Here is a 19005-nt window from a genome sequence, read left to right as displayed (position 1 = left end):
TTATTTATATTTTAAATGTATATTTACAGAATAAAAATATCCAATAACAAAGATACATTATACAATCATAATTGCCTAATTAGCAATTTAAATTTAGTAATGCTCAGCTGGAAAATATCGATGTCAGAGGCTAGTGAGTTTAGAAGGCCTATCATTCTTCCGAGAGGAATTGCTGATGGTAAGTTAGTATATAGTATATAGATAACAGCGTCCTCTCCGCTAGACGAAGGTTCCGAGTTCGACTCTTCGTCGCATCCCTAACTTTTGTCCGCTTCGCTTGTTTTTCTGTTTGTTTGTTTCGTGTGAATTTAATTAGATTTGTGAAATAATAGAGTTAAGCTATAAAAATTAGTTAATGGTGTAAAGTGGGCGGAGTTAATTTTATTTTGTGGTTAAATAAAACAGTATTTTTTTCTGTTTGTACGTTTTTGTTGTGTAAGAGCATATTGCATTTAATAATAATAATAATTTGGATGATTTATACTCCGCCGTATTTGTTCAAAATCACCTTAAGGGCTCAATACAAATATAAAATACATTTCTAGAATGAGCTATATTATTTCTATCTATATATCCAGATAATATACAGTACCAAATACCTGGTAGGTCACTTGAGATTAACACTTAATTAACATTCACTTATTGTTTATAAGCGAAATTTAGATTTAGGACATAATTGGTTATAATTGGACTTTCTCTAAGGAATGGTATATTTTATTTAAGGGTATGACAGCTTAAAAAGGTAAGTTTTTAATTAAGACCTGAATTCTGTTGGTCATAATATGGATCTTAGTTTCGGAGGGAGTATATTCCAAGCCTTCGGCCCAGATGCTCCGAAAGCGCGATCACCAAACTTAGTATTTAGCTTGCGCTTAATTTCCATCAGTCTGCCTACAGCTGATGATGTTGCTGATCTAAGAGTTGACTCCTTCTTCTTAAGATAATGCTTTAAACTGTTTTTTTTTGTCTTTCAGCTGCCAAATACTTTTATAATATACTACTTCACTTCATTAAATTGTCGAAATGCTGTAGATTTTCAGAGTATTCCGCTGTTAGTTGAACACTCTCACAGCTGTACCATGGACCTTCCTCATCCGGAGAGTGTCACAATCAAAATGGAGCCAGGGACTGGCAAAGAAGGCGAAGGAGACATGCTGAATAAAGGAGTTGAGGTAGACCTGCCTGACATGAAGAAGGAATGTTTGGAACATTCCATGAGAATTGATCTCACGGCTGGTAAGAAGTGTTGCTGCAAGATTGGTGTTTGACCCTAAACTATATAAATTTTCTCGTAAATTGCATCGGGGAATTCTGTTTACAGCAGTCCATTCATAAATTTATGTTTGGTCTTTTAAGACAGCAATTTTTTTGGTGAAAGTGAAATTATAAGGATAAGTGATGGATTATCAACAATGTTGACAGTTGTTAATGTTATCTCGATTTTTTTTTGATGAAAGTGAAATTATAAGTATAAGTGATGGATCATCAACAATGTTGACAGTAATGAATGTTTGCTTCACTTGAAACAATAATTTTGCAATAGTGTTGTTGTAATTCAGATCTCCGGAAAGTTGGTTAAACTATTTTCTCAATACTTAATACTAATATAGTATGGAATAACTGGATGGCAATCTGCCTTGAGTAATCATACAGAGTGGCTTAACTTACCCCAAAAGGGAGTAGTTAAGACAATTCTGAAAGTTCCTGCTAGAACTCCAACGGAAGAAATATTTAAAACTTCCAAGTATACAATGTACTCCACTGCCCAATATAATTACTCAACCAGAGCAATAATCCGAGATATGCTGGTTACTCCCGATTCAAATTCATCTTTTGGACGGAGAAATTTCAAATTCTATGCTACAAAACTATACGATGCTTTACCAAATCAAACAAAAACAATAACGGAAATGAATATATTTAAAACGAAAGTTAATACATGGCTCGGAAAAAAAGTGATTATCAATTTACAAACATGAAGACGATTTAAAGACAATTTGAAACATAATACAAATTTAAAATACTACAGACCTCCTGAGAACAGGAAATCGTAGTGAAGAGGACTGGGATTTGTTTAATGTGTACTTATACATTAAACATACATCATTTACGAACTCTTTCATTGAACCTTATAATTATAAAAACCTAGCAAACCGATAAAGTTATCAATTTGTCACAAATAGAATTGATTGATTGCCTAAATCTAAAACAATCTAACAGCGTTTTCGTTATTTTCTATTTAGCCGACCTCCAAATATTGATGTATGTTGGTTTGCGTAAATTTAATCGGGGCATGTCGTATAGTCACCCAACAACTTTACCCAATTTTTAATTAAGTTTTTGTTCGCAGGTGAAATTAGCACGACAGAGAATTCTAATCTGCAGGAAGTCACCATCGAAGAAGAACCAGGCACTCAAGATAAAAAAGAAAGTGATATATCTTATATAGAAATTGATATCGAACTCACAGATATTAAGAAGGAAAGCTTGGAACACTCTGAAAGAATTCACAAAACTTCGGGTAAAAAAAATATTTTTGATATGCTCCCACATCCCGTACTAATTTCCGAAAAAAAGCATTATTAAAAAGGCTTATTGAATTTTCTTGTGAATGTTGCTTAATTTGTGGACGGGCATTTAAAGCGCTTTGTCAACATTTTCGCATTGGCCTGACATGTCATTTAGTATTTAGTATTTATTGATTTATTGTGAAAAACAGTATAATCCATTTACATTTCACAAATATCAGTTTATAATAAGTAAGTACATACATTTATTTGCATGGGTAAGTACATCAATACTATCTGATTAACCAGATTTGTTAAATAGTATACTTATTGCCGTCTTAAATTCTCTTTGGTTCAAATTGAAAATGTCAATCACAGAAGAAATGTGATAACAAAGTAGTTATTCTCCCCAAAGGCATGATCATCGGTAGGTTGGTCCTGCCCCTTGGAAAAATAAATAATCTGTGCTGTCTAGCTCTGATGAAATTATCAGGGACATAAAAAGAAATTCGTTCCAGAATATCTGGATTGCAAATGTGCCCATTTAGCAGCTTGTGCGCCACTAACACCATTGCAATATTTCTCCTAACGTCTAGACGTTCTATCCCCAGCATTCCGGCAAGAAAATCAGAGGGATACAATAAAGGGTAATATCCGAACTCTCTCATGTAGAGGTATCGCATAAACCCTTTTTGCACCTTTTCTACATCATTTGAGTAAAGAGCATCTTCGGGTCCCCATATTATCGATCCACTCTCAAGAATGCTGCGAACCAGAGTAAAATAAAGCATTTTTATGACTGCTGTATTCGTAAAAGATTTCGAATTACATATAACAAAACCCAGCATTCGCATTGCAGAGTTGCACACCGAATCGATATGAGTTTGAAAAGTCAGACGCGTGTCAAAAGTGATTCCTAAATCCTTCGTTATCGAAATATGTTTTAGAGAGGTACCAGACATTTTATAGTTAAAATATAAAGTACGCTTTGCCCTTGTAATGCACATAATTGTACACTTACTACTGTTAAAATGAAGTTTATTTTGATGACTCCACTCTACTATACCGTCGATATCGATTTGTAGACGAATGGAGTCTTCATTTGTCGTTATACAGGTGTATAGTTTAATGTCATCCGCAAATAACAAAATTTTTACAAATCTTATAAACATCCCTATGTCACTAATAAACATAAAAATAATAGTGGTCCTAAATTAGACCCTTGAGGGACCCCAGAATTTGTGGCGTAGTGTTTCGATGTGAACTGCCCGTAAACAACGTATTGTTTTCTGTTAGACAGATAATTATGAAAGAACAAAAGCAGAATATATGAGAAGCCGAAGCTTTCAAGTTTATTCAGTAATATGTGGTGATCTACTTTGTTAAAAGCTTTCGCAAAATCATTATATGAGACATCTACTTCTTCGTTGTTGTCTAATATATTTGAGACGTAATCCGTAAATACCATTAAGTTGGTCGTTGTAGACCTGCCCTCTCTAAGCCCATGCTGCTGGTATATGAGAAATGGTTCTACTTTTTATTTTTTTTTTTTTATTTATTTATTTTATTTATTTATTTAACGCCCAGAGGGCTTTTACATGGTTGGTAGTATAATTTTAATTTGACAAATACTTTCAAACATAAAAAATAAGAATAAAATTACATTTGATAAAAGCTATGCAACAAGTCATACAAACACAAGAAACAAAAACAGAAAATTACAGCTATTTGTTGGTTTACATGATGTGTTTAGGAGTATTGTTGAAATAAATGTTTTAAATGATCCACAAAACTTGCCAAGTTGGTATTGAATATGTCAACATCACCCAAGTAATGATTTCCCATGGTGAGAAGTCGTTCTATCGGAGAGTGGGCAATGTAGTTACGCTTATGTGTGCTGCTGTAGAATATTGTATTTTGTCGTGTTGTTACTGTGGGTGTATGTATGTTTATAAGTTGCAGGAGTTCACAACAGTCGAATTTAGAGTTAAGTATTTTGAATAAGAACGTTAAATCGTTTATTTTACGTCTATATTCTAATGTATGTATTTTTAGAGTATTTAGTAAGAAATTGTATTTTTAGTCTTCGACAGGGATATTTAATTTAAAATTTATAAAACGTAGAAATTTTTTTTTGTATTCGCTCAATGTTGTTAATGTGAATTTTATAAGATGGAGACCAAACTACTGAGTTATATTCAATTAGACTTCTTACTAGAGATACGTATAATAGTTTAATGGTTTACTTTATAGTATATACGTTTTTGTATTACGAGTTCAAATAATTTGGCCGGTGCTGAAAGAATTGCCACAGGTCTGTAATTAGATACACATGATTTATCGCCGATTTTGTGTAAGGGCGTGACCTTTGAGATTTTCCAACGGTCGGGGAACTTACCGGAGCTAAGTGAAATATTAAAGATATGTAAAAGCGGTACCATTAACGGATCTGCATATCCCTTCAGGACAATTGTGTTAATAAAATCTGGTCCAACAGATTTTTTTGGTTTTAGTTTTTTAATTGCAGCTAGGTAATCATTTTTATTTACACTTAAAATTTCAACATTTTGAGCTAGTAAAGAGTAACCGCCTGGGGTGTATGAGTCAAATTCTGCACTATGTTCGCTATAGACTGACTTAAAGTAATTCGCAAATGCTTCCGGAATATCGGGCCCAGTTTGAGTACTTCCGTTCCATGACACTGAGTTTAGAAACCCACCGTCTTTCCTCTTTTCGGATACAAATTTCCAGAAGGATTTCGGATCACTCTTGACGTTTTTTTCGATATTATTTATGTAATCTTTATACGCAATATTTATACTACGTTTGATTTTAGATCGTAGAATACAAAACTTTTCCCGATATCTTATCAATCCGGTGCGCCTCCAGTTTCTGTGAAGTTTGCATTTCTTTTTCAGGTCACTAAGAATCTCACCATTAAACCATTTAGGGTATCTTCTTTCAAAACAAGGTACACGCTTTCTCTCAAAACACATGTCAAAAAGGTCATAAATTACACTATAAAAATAGTCTACTGCTAAATCTACATCTTTAAGTTTTAATAAGGGTTTCCAGTCGTGAGAATTCAAGTAAACATAAAATTATTCGAAATTACCACGTTCTAGGTTCCATCCTCGCTTAACACAATTTCCATTGTCGTCATTTAATAAATTCCGATAGTAGGCTTTGCTTACATTGAGCGCGAATTCTATACATAAAGATGGGTGGTATGAATCTTCACTAACAAGTGAGTATACGGATTTGAACACTTTTAAGTCAAAATTACTGATAATAACGTCCAGTGTCCTGTTCGTTATATTAGTTATTAAGTTTTTCTGTTCCAATTGAAATAGTTCCATAAAATATAACAAATCTGTTTGAGTTGCTTTGTGACTCACACAGGAGTGTAAGTTAAAATCGCCAACAATAATAATTTTTTTATCTACTAAAAAGTTAAAATTAGCTATGATTTTATCGAAAAAATCAGAGTAAGTAGTTCTCTATGAAGCCGGTGGAATGTACACAATACATATATAAATACTAATTTCATTTATTTTAGTCTTAATCCATAAGTTTTCGCCATCATTTTCTAGAAACGTTAGTCTCTGGCATTGTTTGACGCGATCACGTCTCGCGGCTAGTAGCACTCCTCCTCCTCTTGATTGGCCTGAAGTTCTGTCCTTTCTGAAGACGTCATATCGTTGATCGAACAGTTGACAATTATGAATACTGTCATTGAGCCAGGTCTCTGACAATAATATAAAGTCGTTGTCTTGTATAATAACACTATGTAAGAAGTCATCAGTCTTGGGTCTCAATCCCCGCACATTTTGATAATACATTGTGCAGGGGAGTGAATTTACTTTAACTCTGCTCTCTAGTCATTTAGTGGCCGCAGAATCGTTTTATTTGCCTCGGTTTTGGTTAAGATCAACCGGATTTTGTCTCGGTTTTAAGTAACGGTAGTTTCTTACCGGTACTCCTCGGGGCCACAAATCTTCCTGCAAAAGTTTTTCGTATAACTCATCTGTTACTCCTGTGCGGAACGCTGCGTATTCCTGAGAATTAGCGATGAATTTCTCTATCTCACAGTTTGTTATATTATTTTTCTCTAGATGCGCTCGGATATCATCTACTGTGGTGTCCTTTGAAATCCTAGATACTATGATATTCCTTATCCTTGGACATACCTTGATACTAGAGGATTTATCGCCATTACCGACAATCAGATTCTTGCTTGTCCGTTGTCTGCGCTTGACGTTCATCCATTCTTCCTTATTTGGCGCGGTTTTCGCTTCAGATTCGGAAGTTAGAATGCGTGGTTCCGTCGTCTGTATTTTGGGGATCGCGCCGCTGGTAGTGGGGACTTCGAGATGACTTGCGTTATTTTTGGCCTTGGTGGCCGCCCTAGTGCGCATACGTTATTTGGTTAGTGTAACAGCGTGCGGGTTGGCAGGGGGGCGGCGGGCGGTGCGGCGATGCACAGTGGGCTGAAAATCGCCTTTCATAGACATAGAGACTTGAATTTTCAAGGGTATTTTTTTTGGCTAGAAATGGATTCTGCTGATCATTACTATGCTATAAAATGTCGTACGAAGCAATTGCGTGTACAAATTAAGGAGTTATAATTTTTATAAGAAAAATTTGTATGGCGCTGACATTAAAAATGAAGCTATCTCTGGAATCATAAGGTTGGCCGTTCTATCCTTACACACAGATAATACTACTATTTATTTGTATTTTTTGACATACTTCATATTGTGGGGCAAGGTGCGATTTTTTTTTTTTAAATCCTCAAAGTTGAAAAAAACCCTTTTTAATGTTGATGATTCATTTTAATGCTTAAATGCTTTTAGGCTTGTAAATAAAATGTAAGGCAGTGTAAATAAAATATTGTAAACTAGACAAAGCATACTCATATGTAAAGCATTTAAGCATTAAAATGAATCTTCAACATAAAAAAGTTTTTTTTTTCAACTTTGAGGATTTAAAAAAAAAAATCACAAGTTTCGCCACAATACGAAGTATGTCAAAAAAATACAAATAAATAGTAGTATATTTGAGTGTAAGGATATAATGGTCAACCTTATGATTCCAGAGATAGCCTCATTTTTATCGGTTCCATACAAATTTTTCTTAAAAAAATGATGACTCCTTCATTTGTACACGCAATTGCTTCATACAAAATTTTATAGCATATTAATGATCAGCAGAATCCATTTCTAGACAAAAAAAATACACTTGAAAATTCAAGTTTCTATGTCTATGAAAGGCGATTTTCAGCCCACTGTGCAGTGTTTTGGCTTGAAGTGTAAATAAAATATTATAAACTAGACAAAGCATACTCATATGTAAAGCATTTAAGCATTAAAATGAATCATCAACAAAAAAAAGATTTTTTTTCCACTTTAGGATTTTAAAAAAAAAAATCGCACCTTGCGCCACAATATGAAGTATGTAAAAAAAATACAAATAAATAGTAGTATTATCTGTGTGTAAAGATAGAACGGCCAACCTTATGATTCCAGAAATGTAATGAATGTAAAATTATCTCCCGAGTCACGGAACATTTCGGGGTATGACGGAAATAATTTGCGTGTTGTCGGTAATTTAAAATTCGAGGTCGAATACAATAATATTGTTAAAATTGTAACGTTTATTGTCGTATCGAATGGGTCAGAACTAATAGTTGGTAGAGATTTCATGGAAGCTTACAACTTAAATATTATTCCAGGACAAGGTTTTATTAATTCGGTTTCATCAGGAAAGGAAGGTTTAGATAACATTAAAGAGAAATTTCCAGATGTTTTCGCCCGGAAATTAGGAAGTTTTAATAAATTTAAAGTGAAAGAAGATGCGAATCCTTCTTTCTGTAATGCAAAGCCAGTACCATATGCAATTAGAGATAAAAGTCATTTATCTATGTGACCTAGTTCAGGGAAGGCCTGGAGTAGGTTACACTTAGATTATTGTGGGCCATTGGCAGGGAAAATGTTTTTGGTCGTCTGCGATTCATTTTCAAAATGGATCGACTGTATAGAGGTTCAAAGGGCAGACTCAGCTAGTACAATATATGAATTGAGAAAGTTATTTGCTAATTTTGGTAACCCTGAACTAATAGTTTCAGATAACGGAACAACTTTTACGAGTGAAAGTTTTAAACATTTCCTACAGGAAAACAATATTAAATTCATGACATCACCTGTGATGCACCCCAAGAGTAATGGTCTCACTGAGAACTCAGTAAAAACTACCAAGGGGTTCCTAAAAAAACTTATGGTAGGGAATAAATTTCAGGGGAATTATAGGGATAAATTGTTACATTTTCTGTCCGATTATAGGAATACTCCACATTGTACCACTGGAGTCGAACCAGCAGTATTACTGTTTGGTAGGAAACTAAGAGCTACATTTGACAGCTTGATTCCAACAAAGACCGAGCAAAGGGGATCTAAACAGCTGGAGTGGGTAAATGAAAACATTCTAGCTAATCAGCGTAGACAGACTAGAAATTATGGTGGTGTGAAAACCAGAAATTTCAGTGTAGGACAGAAATGTCTAGTGAAAGACTTCAGACAGAATAATAAATTTACATGGGTAAAGGGAATTATTACACGTAGAATTGGAAAAAAATTGTATTTGATTGAAACTTGTGATTCACATTTAGTATGGAAGCGACATGTTGATCAGATGAGGAGCTTGTCTGTCAGCTGGAGCAAAGAAATCTTAGATTTGCCAGATTCCGCGTCTGATGACACGAGGACTGAGCTGTCTGAGAAGGAATTGTCCAGCCTGTGATCATCTCTGTCAACCTGATTCCAGGTTGACAGAGGGAGAGGAAGCGATGCTGGATGACGCCGAACCGATGCCCAGTACTTCGTGGGTACGTTCGGAACCAGGACCCAGTACAGATGTTGTACATCCAGAACCATGGTCGAGAAGACTTCGACCGAGATGAATCCTTCCCAAGAAAGATACAAATGGTCTTATGTGAATAGTGTAAATGAAACAGTGTTATAATGGAATAATGGAATATTGATATATAAGAAATAATGGAATAATGTAATATTTATCACTATAAAAATAAAAATAAATTATATTTGAAAATAATTGTAAACATGTAAATGTATAGAGTCTAGAATTGTAAATATATTTATCATTGTAATGGTAACGTTCGATTAAAGGGGGGAAGATGTAGTGTTGGTAAGACTGACGAAGCGCTCGGAACTGCTCGGGAACGCCGAGCATTTCCGATCGGCTTACGCGGACGGCAGTAGAGCTCGGCCCGCGGCCAGACGAGAAATTACCCGACTAGCGATCTGACGTTATCATTCTCTATTGTACAAGCCCGGTTGTAGTAATCATTTATTGTAAATAAATCTGTAACGAACCTAGAGAGTTTCAATATTATAAAGTCGTGGAAGCAAATAGTAATTACCGACACAGAACATCAAAGTGGTAAAACATAGAACATTACACTATTAAACTTGGCCTTAAAGCATAATCCATAACATCTATTTTGATGAATTAAAAATACGCTTTATTTTTAAAGTGTTTTTGTTGGCAATTTAAAACTTTTTGCATTGTTATTAATTTCCATTGATCTTTCGGGTGTTAATTTGGGCTAAATTGTGATTTTTTTAAAATCTGATATAAAAATTTGAATTTTAAAAATTATGTTGCTTTTTTGTATATAAAAAAATATATAACTATTATTATTGATTAAAAAGTTTGATTAATACTGATGGATTCGCTATTATTTTCAAAATATTTACATTAAAAACTAAAAGATTATAGGTGCATACAACAAGATATTATAAGATGAATATTTTTCTCAAACAATTTTTATTCTTAAATTAAATAATTAATCAATTTACAGAGTTTAATCATTTATGTTAACTAAAATAATTCGTCAACTTACTTTTCACCGCATTTCATTTTTTTTAAATGTTTTTGCTTGAGTTTAAAAGAGTTGTGAGCATCAAGATGAAGAATATAATATATGTTTGTTATCAATTATGATTTAAGGAAATATGATAATTACAAAAATACATGGAAATAAACAAATTAAAATTTATATTTATTAAGAAAAAGAGAATTAATAATGAAGTAAGTAAAATGACATGGTTCACAATGCTACAACTGGGCCACTCGGCCTACTTCTATTTTATAGTGTTAATTATAATGTTTATAAAAAAGAGTTGAAATATGTACACTTAAAAAAGTTATTATATTATTTTTCGCTGGCGCTTATCATAGGAGTAACAAATATATGGAGGTGGGTACGTGGAATAATGTTATTAATTTATAAATAATTGGATATTTTGTATTATTACGAAAACTGACAATAAGCCGGCATTATCGTTCTTCAACACATCCAAAAATTCGATCTCGTTGGCCGTATTTATTTTTTTCTTAAAAATTGAGATACACGTTTAACGTTCTCAGATGCACGAGCTGTGTGAGTCGGAGCTGCTTCCAAAAAATATTAAATAAAATGAAGCTTCTTAACTTTACCAACGATTGTAACTTTTTTCGTGTGAACATAACATGCAATTCATAAAAAAGTATGTGAATAGCAGTGTGGTTGAATATTTAAATTCAAAATGTTTTCCGTAAACTTTTAATTGTAAGTCAGCATTTGGCTCGTCACAAAATATAATTATTATATTCACTCGAAACGAGACAAAGGTTTTCTTTAACTGTGGGTCAGCATGTGTCTTGTCAGATAGCTCTTCCGAGAAAATGAATATTTGCAATCAAAACATGAAAAAGGTTTTTCTTCACTGTGAGTCAGCAAATGGTTCTTCAGAGTGCCCCTTTGAGAAAACGCATAGTTGAACTCGGAACATGAAAAAGGTTTTTCTCTACTGTGAGTTAGCATATGCCTCGTTAGAGTGCCCTTTCGAGAATATAAATAGTTGCACTCGGAACGTGAAAAAGATTTTTCACCAATGTGAGTCATCATGTGGATCATCAGAGAGCCCTTTTGAGAACATAAGTAATTGCATTTGGAACATGAAAAGGTATTTCTCCACTGTGAGTCAACATGTGTCTCGTCAGATGGCCCTTTTGAGAACCTGAATAGTTGCACTGGGAACATGAAAAAGGTTTTTCTCCACTGTGAGTCAACATGTGTCCCGTCAGATGGCCCTTTTGAGAACATGAATAGTTGCACTCGGAACATGAAAAAGATTTTTTACCACTGTGAGTCAGCATGTGGATCGTCAGAGAGCCCTTTTAAGAACATGAGTATTTGCACTCGGAACATGAAAAAGGTTTTTCTGAGTCAGCAAATGGTTCTTCAGAGTGCCCCTTTGAGAAAACGCATAGTTGAACTCGGAACATGAAAAAGGTTTTTCTCTACTGTGAGTTAGCATATGCCTCGTTAGAGTGCCCTTTCGAGAGTATAAATAGTTGCACTCGGAACGTGAAAAAGATTTTTCACCAATGTGAGTCATCATGTGGATCATCAGAGAGCCCTTTTGAGAACCTACTTTAATTTTCAAGGGAATATTTAATGATTATGATAAAGAAGATTTCACTTGTGACATCATCGAACAAAATGAAGAAATTAAAATTATGTCGGAAAATAAGGTACATAAACCTGTGTTCAACGTCAAGAAAATAATTAAAAATAAATTTAATGATACATCTAACTATGTGGTTGAAGTAGAGAGTGAAACCCGGAAAATACTCTTAAACAAAGATAAAATTAAAATCGGATACCAAAGAATCTTTGTTGAAGACGCAAATCCAGTTATGCAATGTTACCACTGTTTACGCTTCGGACACGGTGCTGCAAGATGTCTGCAGAGAGAGAAGGACGAAAAGCCTGTTTGCAGTTACTGCGGTCTCGATCACACATACAGCGAATGCGGGAACAAGGACAAACAACCAAACTGCAGAAACTGTTGCACTCAAAATGAAAAATATAAAATGACATTTCCAGTTAATCATAGGGCAAATGACAAAAACAACTGTAAGGTATATAAAAAAATGCTCGCAATTGCTGAACAAAATATTGAATATTAATTTTTACTTATCAAAAAAAATGCAACAATATATTTTAAATAAGAATCTTTTGTTATATTGTAGTATTTTGATAATTAATGAAGAAAATCAATTTTATTTACATGCGTATGTGATATGTAAGTTTTCTTTTTTTAAGATGCTTGTTAATATTAAATTAACACATCAAAAGTTACACACTTTTCTTTACCAGATCCAGAATATTAAAATACATTTTATAATCATTGTTTATAGGCCTACACTATTTAAATACGTTCTATACACCTACTCTACATATACTATTATGTCCATTGCCTTGCATCTAAATTATCTATTAATAAATACTGTATTTCAACTTTTTACTTTTATACGGAATGTTATAAGTGTAATATTTTATTATATTTTATATAAAGAGTATAATAGTTTATATACACCGCAATACCAATATTCCCATTTAAATCTGCACTACTGTTTCAATACTTGTTTTAGCGGCGTAAACTCACGCACACTATCTTACTTACAAATCGTTACCAAATGGAGAATGAAACAAATAAATTATTGTTATCCATTAATTATCATGTTATCAATTAATTATCAATTATCAATTAGTTATCAATTAAAATTCAATGAACGAAACAAATATATTCCATGTAGAAAATGTACAGTATGTATTTACTGGTGCAAATTATTAAACTTACCTTATACTGAACAATACTATAATCTAACCATGAATGTTTTGGAAATATTTTATTTAAATCATTATGTCTTTTAGTTTCATAGATGATGACAATGATATTAATTTTTGTAAAGTAAATAACCTGCGTGAATGGTTTCAAAAGCAAGATTCAAGGAAATGTGATACAAGTAAACTTAATTTTGTTCAACTAAACATTAGGTCAATATGTAAATATTTCGACCTATTTCATGTTTATTTTAAAGACTGTTTAAATCACGTTGACGTACTCATGCTTTGCGAAACGGCAATTCGTTCGGAACTTGTTAATCTTTATGATATTCCCGGATACAATTCGTATCACTATTGTAGAAAACAAAAATCCGGTGGAGGCATCTTGTTATATATAAAGAATAACCTTTCCTTTTCGCAAATATTTCTGGACACCAAATTTTTTGAGAACGTTTTTGGAATATTGACACTTCCAAATAAGAGCACTTTAAATGTCTTAGCAATATACCGACCTCCGAATCTAAATAAGCTATCATTTTTGTCCGAAATATCCTCTGTGTTTGAAAACAATATTAAATCAAATGAAAGTGTAATATTTTTCGGCGACATAAATTTAAATTTATTAAAAAAAATGATCCTATCATAATAAATTACGAAAATATTCTTACAAATAACTATTTGAAAAAATGTATAGATGGCGTCACTAGGGAAGTAATTGTTAAACAGAAAATAAATAGTTCATGTATCGATCATTTCTACGTGCGAATAAGCGGTAAACTGCCCGCTGGATTAACCAGTACAATCTTCGCATGTGTATGTGACTATAACATTGCCGATCACAACACAACAGCTATAAGTATACGCTATAACTCGGTAGATAATTTAAACTCAAATGATTATAATAAAGTTAAAATTCTTTCGCAAAAACTGGTTGATAAACATATTTGTAATTATGATTGGAAATCGCTTCTAAAGGAAACCGAATGATCTGTTATTTATTTGAAAATTAAAAATTATTTTGATGACTTGTATAAAAAAAGCACAATTGAAATAAGCAAAAAATCAAAAAACCGACCGCATGCCATAAATGAATGGATATCTACTGATGCACTTTATAAAATTAAAAAAAGAGATTTTTTATACAAACGTTGGAGAAATGCTCCAACGAACAAATACTATGAAAAAGAATATAAGTGTTTTCGAAATATTTTAAATAAATTGTTAATAAAATTAAAAACCTCATACTATAATGATAAATTCAAAAATATATTTCAAGACTCAAAAAAAACATGGGACGAATGTAATCAAATTTTAGGAAAGAAATGTAAAAATGATTGTGACCAAGTTGCATCCAAATATTTGATGAAAGATCGGACCGAAGAAAGCGTAACAAATGACTTTGTTGATTATTTCTCTGACAATGTTTGCAATATGTTACATAAATGTAATCACAGGACAACTGGGTTTGAACCAGAGGAGATGCCTCAAAGCATGTACCTACCTAGGGCTAAAATTTCTGATATAGAAAACATTGTGAAACAACTTAAAAGCTCTTCTCCTGGAATCGATAATATCAGAATGAGCGATATTAAAAAACATATATTAACATTAGGTCCAATTATAACCCATTTTGTAAACAGAATCTTATTTGAAGCAAAAATTCCAGATGATTTAAAATATAGTATTATCAGACCCATTTATAAAGGAGGTGATCACACCATTTTGGGTAATTATAGACCAATCAGTATTTTGCCATCACTTGAAAAAATTCTTGAAAAATACATTTAAATTAAATTAATAAAATATTTGGAAGATTTTTCTATTATTGATACTAACCAATATGGATTCCAAAAAAAAAAGGGCACTGAAGTGCTACTTCAAAAGTTTGCCAGCTTGATAAATAATAATTTAAATAATAAGCATCATGTATTAGTCTTATTTATAGATTATTCCAAGGCATTTGACACTATTAACCATAAAAAATTGTTGAAAATACTAGAAATCATAGGAATAAGAGGGAAACTTCTAAAACTATTTGAAAATTATTTGAACAACAGGTGCATGCAAATAAAGCTTTTGAACACATTAAGTAAAAAAAGAAAAATCTTAGCAGGTGTTCCTCAAGGTTCCATATTAGGTCCTATTTTATATATAATTTATGTATCTTTTATTAAATTTATTTTTAAACATGTAAAACACTTTGTGTACGCGGATGATACTGCATTGGTGTTTTCTTGCAGTGATTTGCAATTATGTATTGAACTTTTACAAAAAGATTACATTGAACTTTTAAAATGGTCTCACGACTCTGGCCTAATCATAAATGCAAAAAAAACTAAATTGATACACATTAGATCACCAAATGCCAAGGTAAATACTATTATACCCGAAATTAAAACACACAATTCAGATTGCCTACATGTTGGTATCCCTGCGTTGTGTACATGTGAAAATATTGAACTGGTTAAAAAATATGTTTATTTAGGTATTATTATTGATTGTTTTTTCAAATGGGATTTACAGATAAATAAAGTCTGTGAACGACTGAGATCTATTATTAGTAGATTATATAAATTAAAATTTTATGTTCCAATATGCACACTTCGAATAATTTATTTATCACTAGCTGAATCTATCATAAGGTATGGAATTACAGCTTGGGGATTTTCCTCTAAAACAAATATAAATCATGTTCAATCAGTTCAAAATTCTCTTGTTAAATTATTAGCTCATAAAAGTTTATATGAACAAAGGCATAATGTTCCATACCTTTATCAAAATCTGAAAATCCTCTCGGTAAGAGCAATTATGTGGTATAAAATAATTTTTCAGCACATAAATAGCCCTATGTACATAAATAGACTGGAACACACTTACAATACTCGTTTTACATTAAATGAAGGACTAATCGTACCAAAGCATGTAAACAAATATGGACAAAGAACGCTAGACTACATGATACCAAATTGTTTAAATATGTTACCTGCAGAAATCAAAAAATGTACAAATATAAAAAGAAAATTTTTGTTGAAAAATTGGCTAGCTGAAAGAAATAGTTTGTACTAGACTCTAATACAAACTATTTCTAACTGCATACGCTTTAATTGTTTTTTGTTTTTATTTTTATTGTATTACACCTCTCATGATATGAATGTATACATTTGATATAATCTGTTTAAGTTAAAAGCACCTAATGACAAACTACTTTAAAGTAGTTTATTGGGACTTTTTGATTTTTGTATATTATTTTGATATTTAATAAAAAAAATATAAGTAATTGCATTTGGAACATGAAAAGGTATTTCTCCACTGTGAGTCAACATGTGTCTCGTCAGATGGCCCTTTTGAGAACCTGAATAGTTGCACTGGGAACATGAAAAAGGTTTTTCTCCACTGTGAGTCAGCATGTGCCTCTTCAGATTACACTTTAGCGAACATGAGTAATTGCATTTGGAACATGAAAAAGGTTTTTCTCCACTGTGAGTCAACATGTGTCCCGTCAGATGGCCCTTTTGAGAACATGAATAGTTGCACTCGGAACATGAAAAAGATTTTTTACCACTGTGAGTCAGCATGTGGATCGTCAGAGAGCCCTTTTGAGAACATGAGTATTTGCACTCGGAACATGAAAAAGGTTTTTCTCCACTGTGAGTCAGCATATGTATCGTCAGATGGCCCTTTCGAGAACATGAATAGTTGCACTCGGAACATGAATAAAGTTTTTCACCACTGTGAGTCAGCATGTGCCTCTCTAGATAAAACTTCCGAGAAAATGAATAGTTGCACTCCAAACATGAAAAATGTTTTTTTCCTGTAGGGTTGCATAGGTGACTATTTAAATTCGACTTATTAGAAAGGGAGAAGATAGAATTAGGACCAAATAATTGTTTTTCCACAGGATGGGTCTTGATATCTGTCGAAAAAAAAATAATACGATTATAAAGGCTTTATTCGACATAATATCTACACTAACCATAATAAAGCACTAAAATTAATAAAAAAATTAACAAATTACTATGGCAGAAATTGTAAAATTTTAGCAAGGAAATTGTTTTTACCGGACTGGTAGATTCTTTCTAAGCGTTCTAAGCATTCCTTTTTGACATCCGGCAGGTCTATGTCAATTTCCATACAAGGAAGTCCCCCATAACTATCTTCTCGGCATCCGAGTTCCGCCTTAACGGTAACAGTCTCCACATTAATGCAAGCTATAAAATAACATGTACATAGATTGATAATTGATGTTAAGCAAGACAAGTTTTCAAATTACAGGAAGGAATAAACATTTGCTTTAGAGCACCTGCATTATGGAGTGGTTATAAGTCGACGAATTGTTGTTTCCTTTCAATAATAGTAAGAGCCCTAATTGGGCGTGTACAAAAAAATAAATAAATATGTATTTTTAACTCATGAGGAAAAAATGGAAAATTTGAGGAATCGAGAGCTTATTGTGAGCATTGGCGGCTTCTGTAATCAAAGGGTATGGCTCACGACTTATAATCAGGAGGTTCCGGGATAAAATCCAAGCGTGCGCAAGCAATTTTTTTGATTGATATATGATATTTCACAATATATTCTTGTGACACCTTCCAGAGTAAGAGATACTATCGGTATCGCCTTGGTGTAATGTTAACAATTTTTCCATTTAAACATTGATTGAAATGATAAGATATGAATAGACAGGTACTTGCCACCTTCCACCACTCTATATCCATTCCCTCCTTTTGACTTCTAGCCACACAACATACTATTACTCCAAGAGCTTGAGAGCAGTTGGAACACGCGTGGAGTATTCACAAAACTAAATAAAAATGATTTAGTTTAACTAATGTTGTAGATTGGCTGTTTCTGGCAAAGATAAAAACTAATATAACTACGGCAAAAGAGGGCAGCGTTAAAAAACATATTATGTTCTGTCGCCATGGCAATCCAAAATGGACTTGGATTAATAACATATAATTTATTTTAAAAAAGAAATGCAACTAACTGGCTGTCTGAGAACTCTCCGCATATTGCAAACATTCCTTCTTTACATCTGGGAGATCTAAATCCATTTCACCTCCGCCTTCTTCCTGGGGCCCTGGTTCCGTCTTGATGGAAACAGTTTCTGGATTTACTAGATCCATGGCACCGCTGTTATAGGCTGCGGTAATTGGTTCAAGCCCAAACAATTATGTATACCTGAAACAGAACATAATTGTGACGGAACCCTATTTTAAATGAGCTTTTCATTTTGTTTGGTTAAATATTTTGTCAAAACAATGATATCTTATGCGAAACTTATATTGGAAAATAGGGATATACATATTGTGAATATCTTGACCTTGGAGTTGACATTTGAAATCTGTTGAAAGATTCGTCGGATAACTCAATATAACTATAACCATAAGTAATGTAAAGACCGGTAAAGCTTTTATTAAGTCCGCTAATGCGCTTTTAACAGAATATTTAAAACTAATTTTTAAAATATTTTCAAAATATTTTTACTAAAATAAACAGACGTTTAATTGACAGGTTGAACGTTCCGCAAACAAAACGCCAATAGATTTGTTAAATTAGGTGTACCGATAACGGCCGCTACCAAAATGATTAGCGTGATTCATAAAAGCATTAGTACTTACTAATAAATATCACAAGCACGGGAAAATAAATTTAACTTCGTGGGTTCAACAGTTTTAGCGATATAAAGTAGAATTAAAGAGTAAAAACCGGGTGATGCGACTGGCCAACTGGCGATGAAAAAGGGATGAGTCATCAAATTAGGTTAGTTTTACACAGACAATAATGGAGTCATAGACAAGT

The 19005-nt window shown here is 32.9% G+C and overlaps 1 protein-coding gene across 1 annotated transcript; it reads right to left on the bottom strand.

The window, feature by feature from the left end:
- Positions 1–16380: 16380 nt before the first annotated feature.
- Positions 16381–18331, bottom strand: LOC149414460 (uncharacterized). Its single transcript, XM_089644074.1, has 3 exons — positions 18191–18331; positions 17262–17411; positions 16381–17116 (listed from the first exon to the last, which is right to left on the bottom strand). Exons 1-3 carry the CDS (start codon positions 18327–18329, stop codon positions 16410–16412), a joined length of 996 nt encoding a protein of 331 aa, XP_089500200.1. The 5' UTR covers positions 18330–18331; the 3' UTR covers positions 16381–16409.
- Positions 18332–19005: the final 674 nt, after the last annotated feature.

Source organism: Hesperophylax consimilis, chromosome 20 (genome assembly GCF_061612785.1).
Source record: "Hesperophylax consimilis isolate HC1 chromosome 20, BYU_Hcon_1.0, whole genome shotgun sequence".
NCBI classification, from domain to species: Eukaryota; Metazoa; Arthropoda; class Insecta; order Trichoptera; family Limnephilidae; genus Hesperophylax; species Hesperophylax consimilis.
The sequence above is the reverse complement of the archived record's forward strand: the minus strand, read 5'-3'. Positions and strand labels throughout refer to the sequence as shown.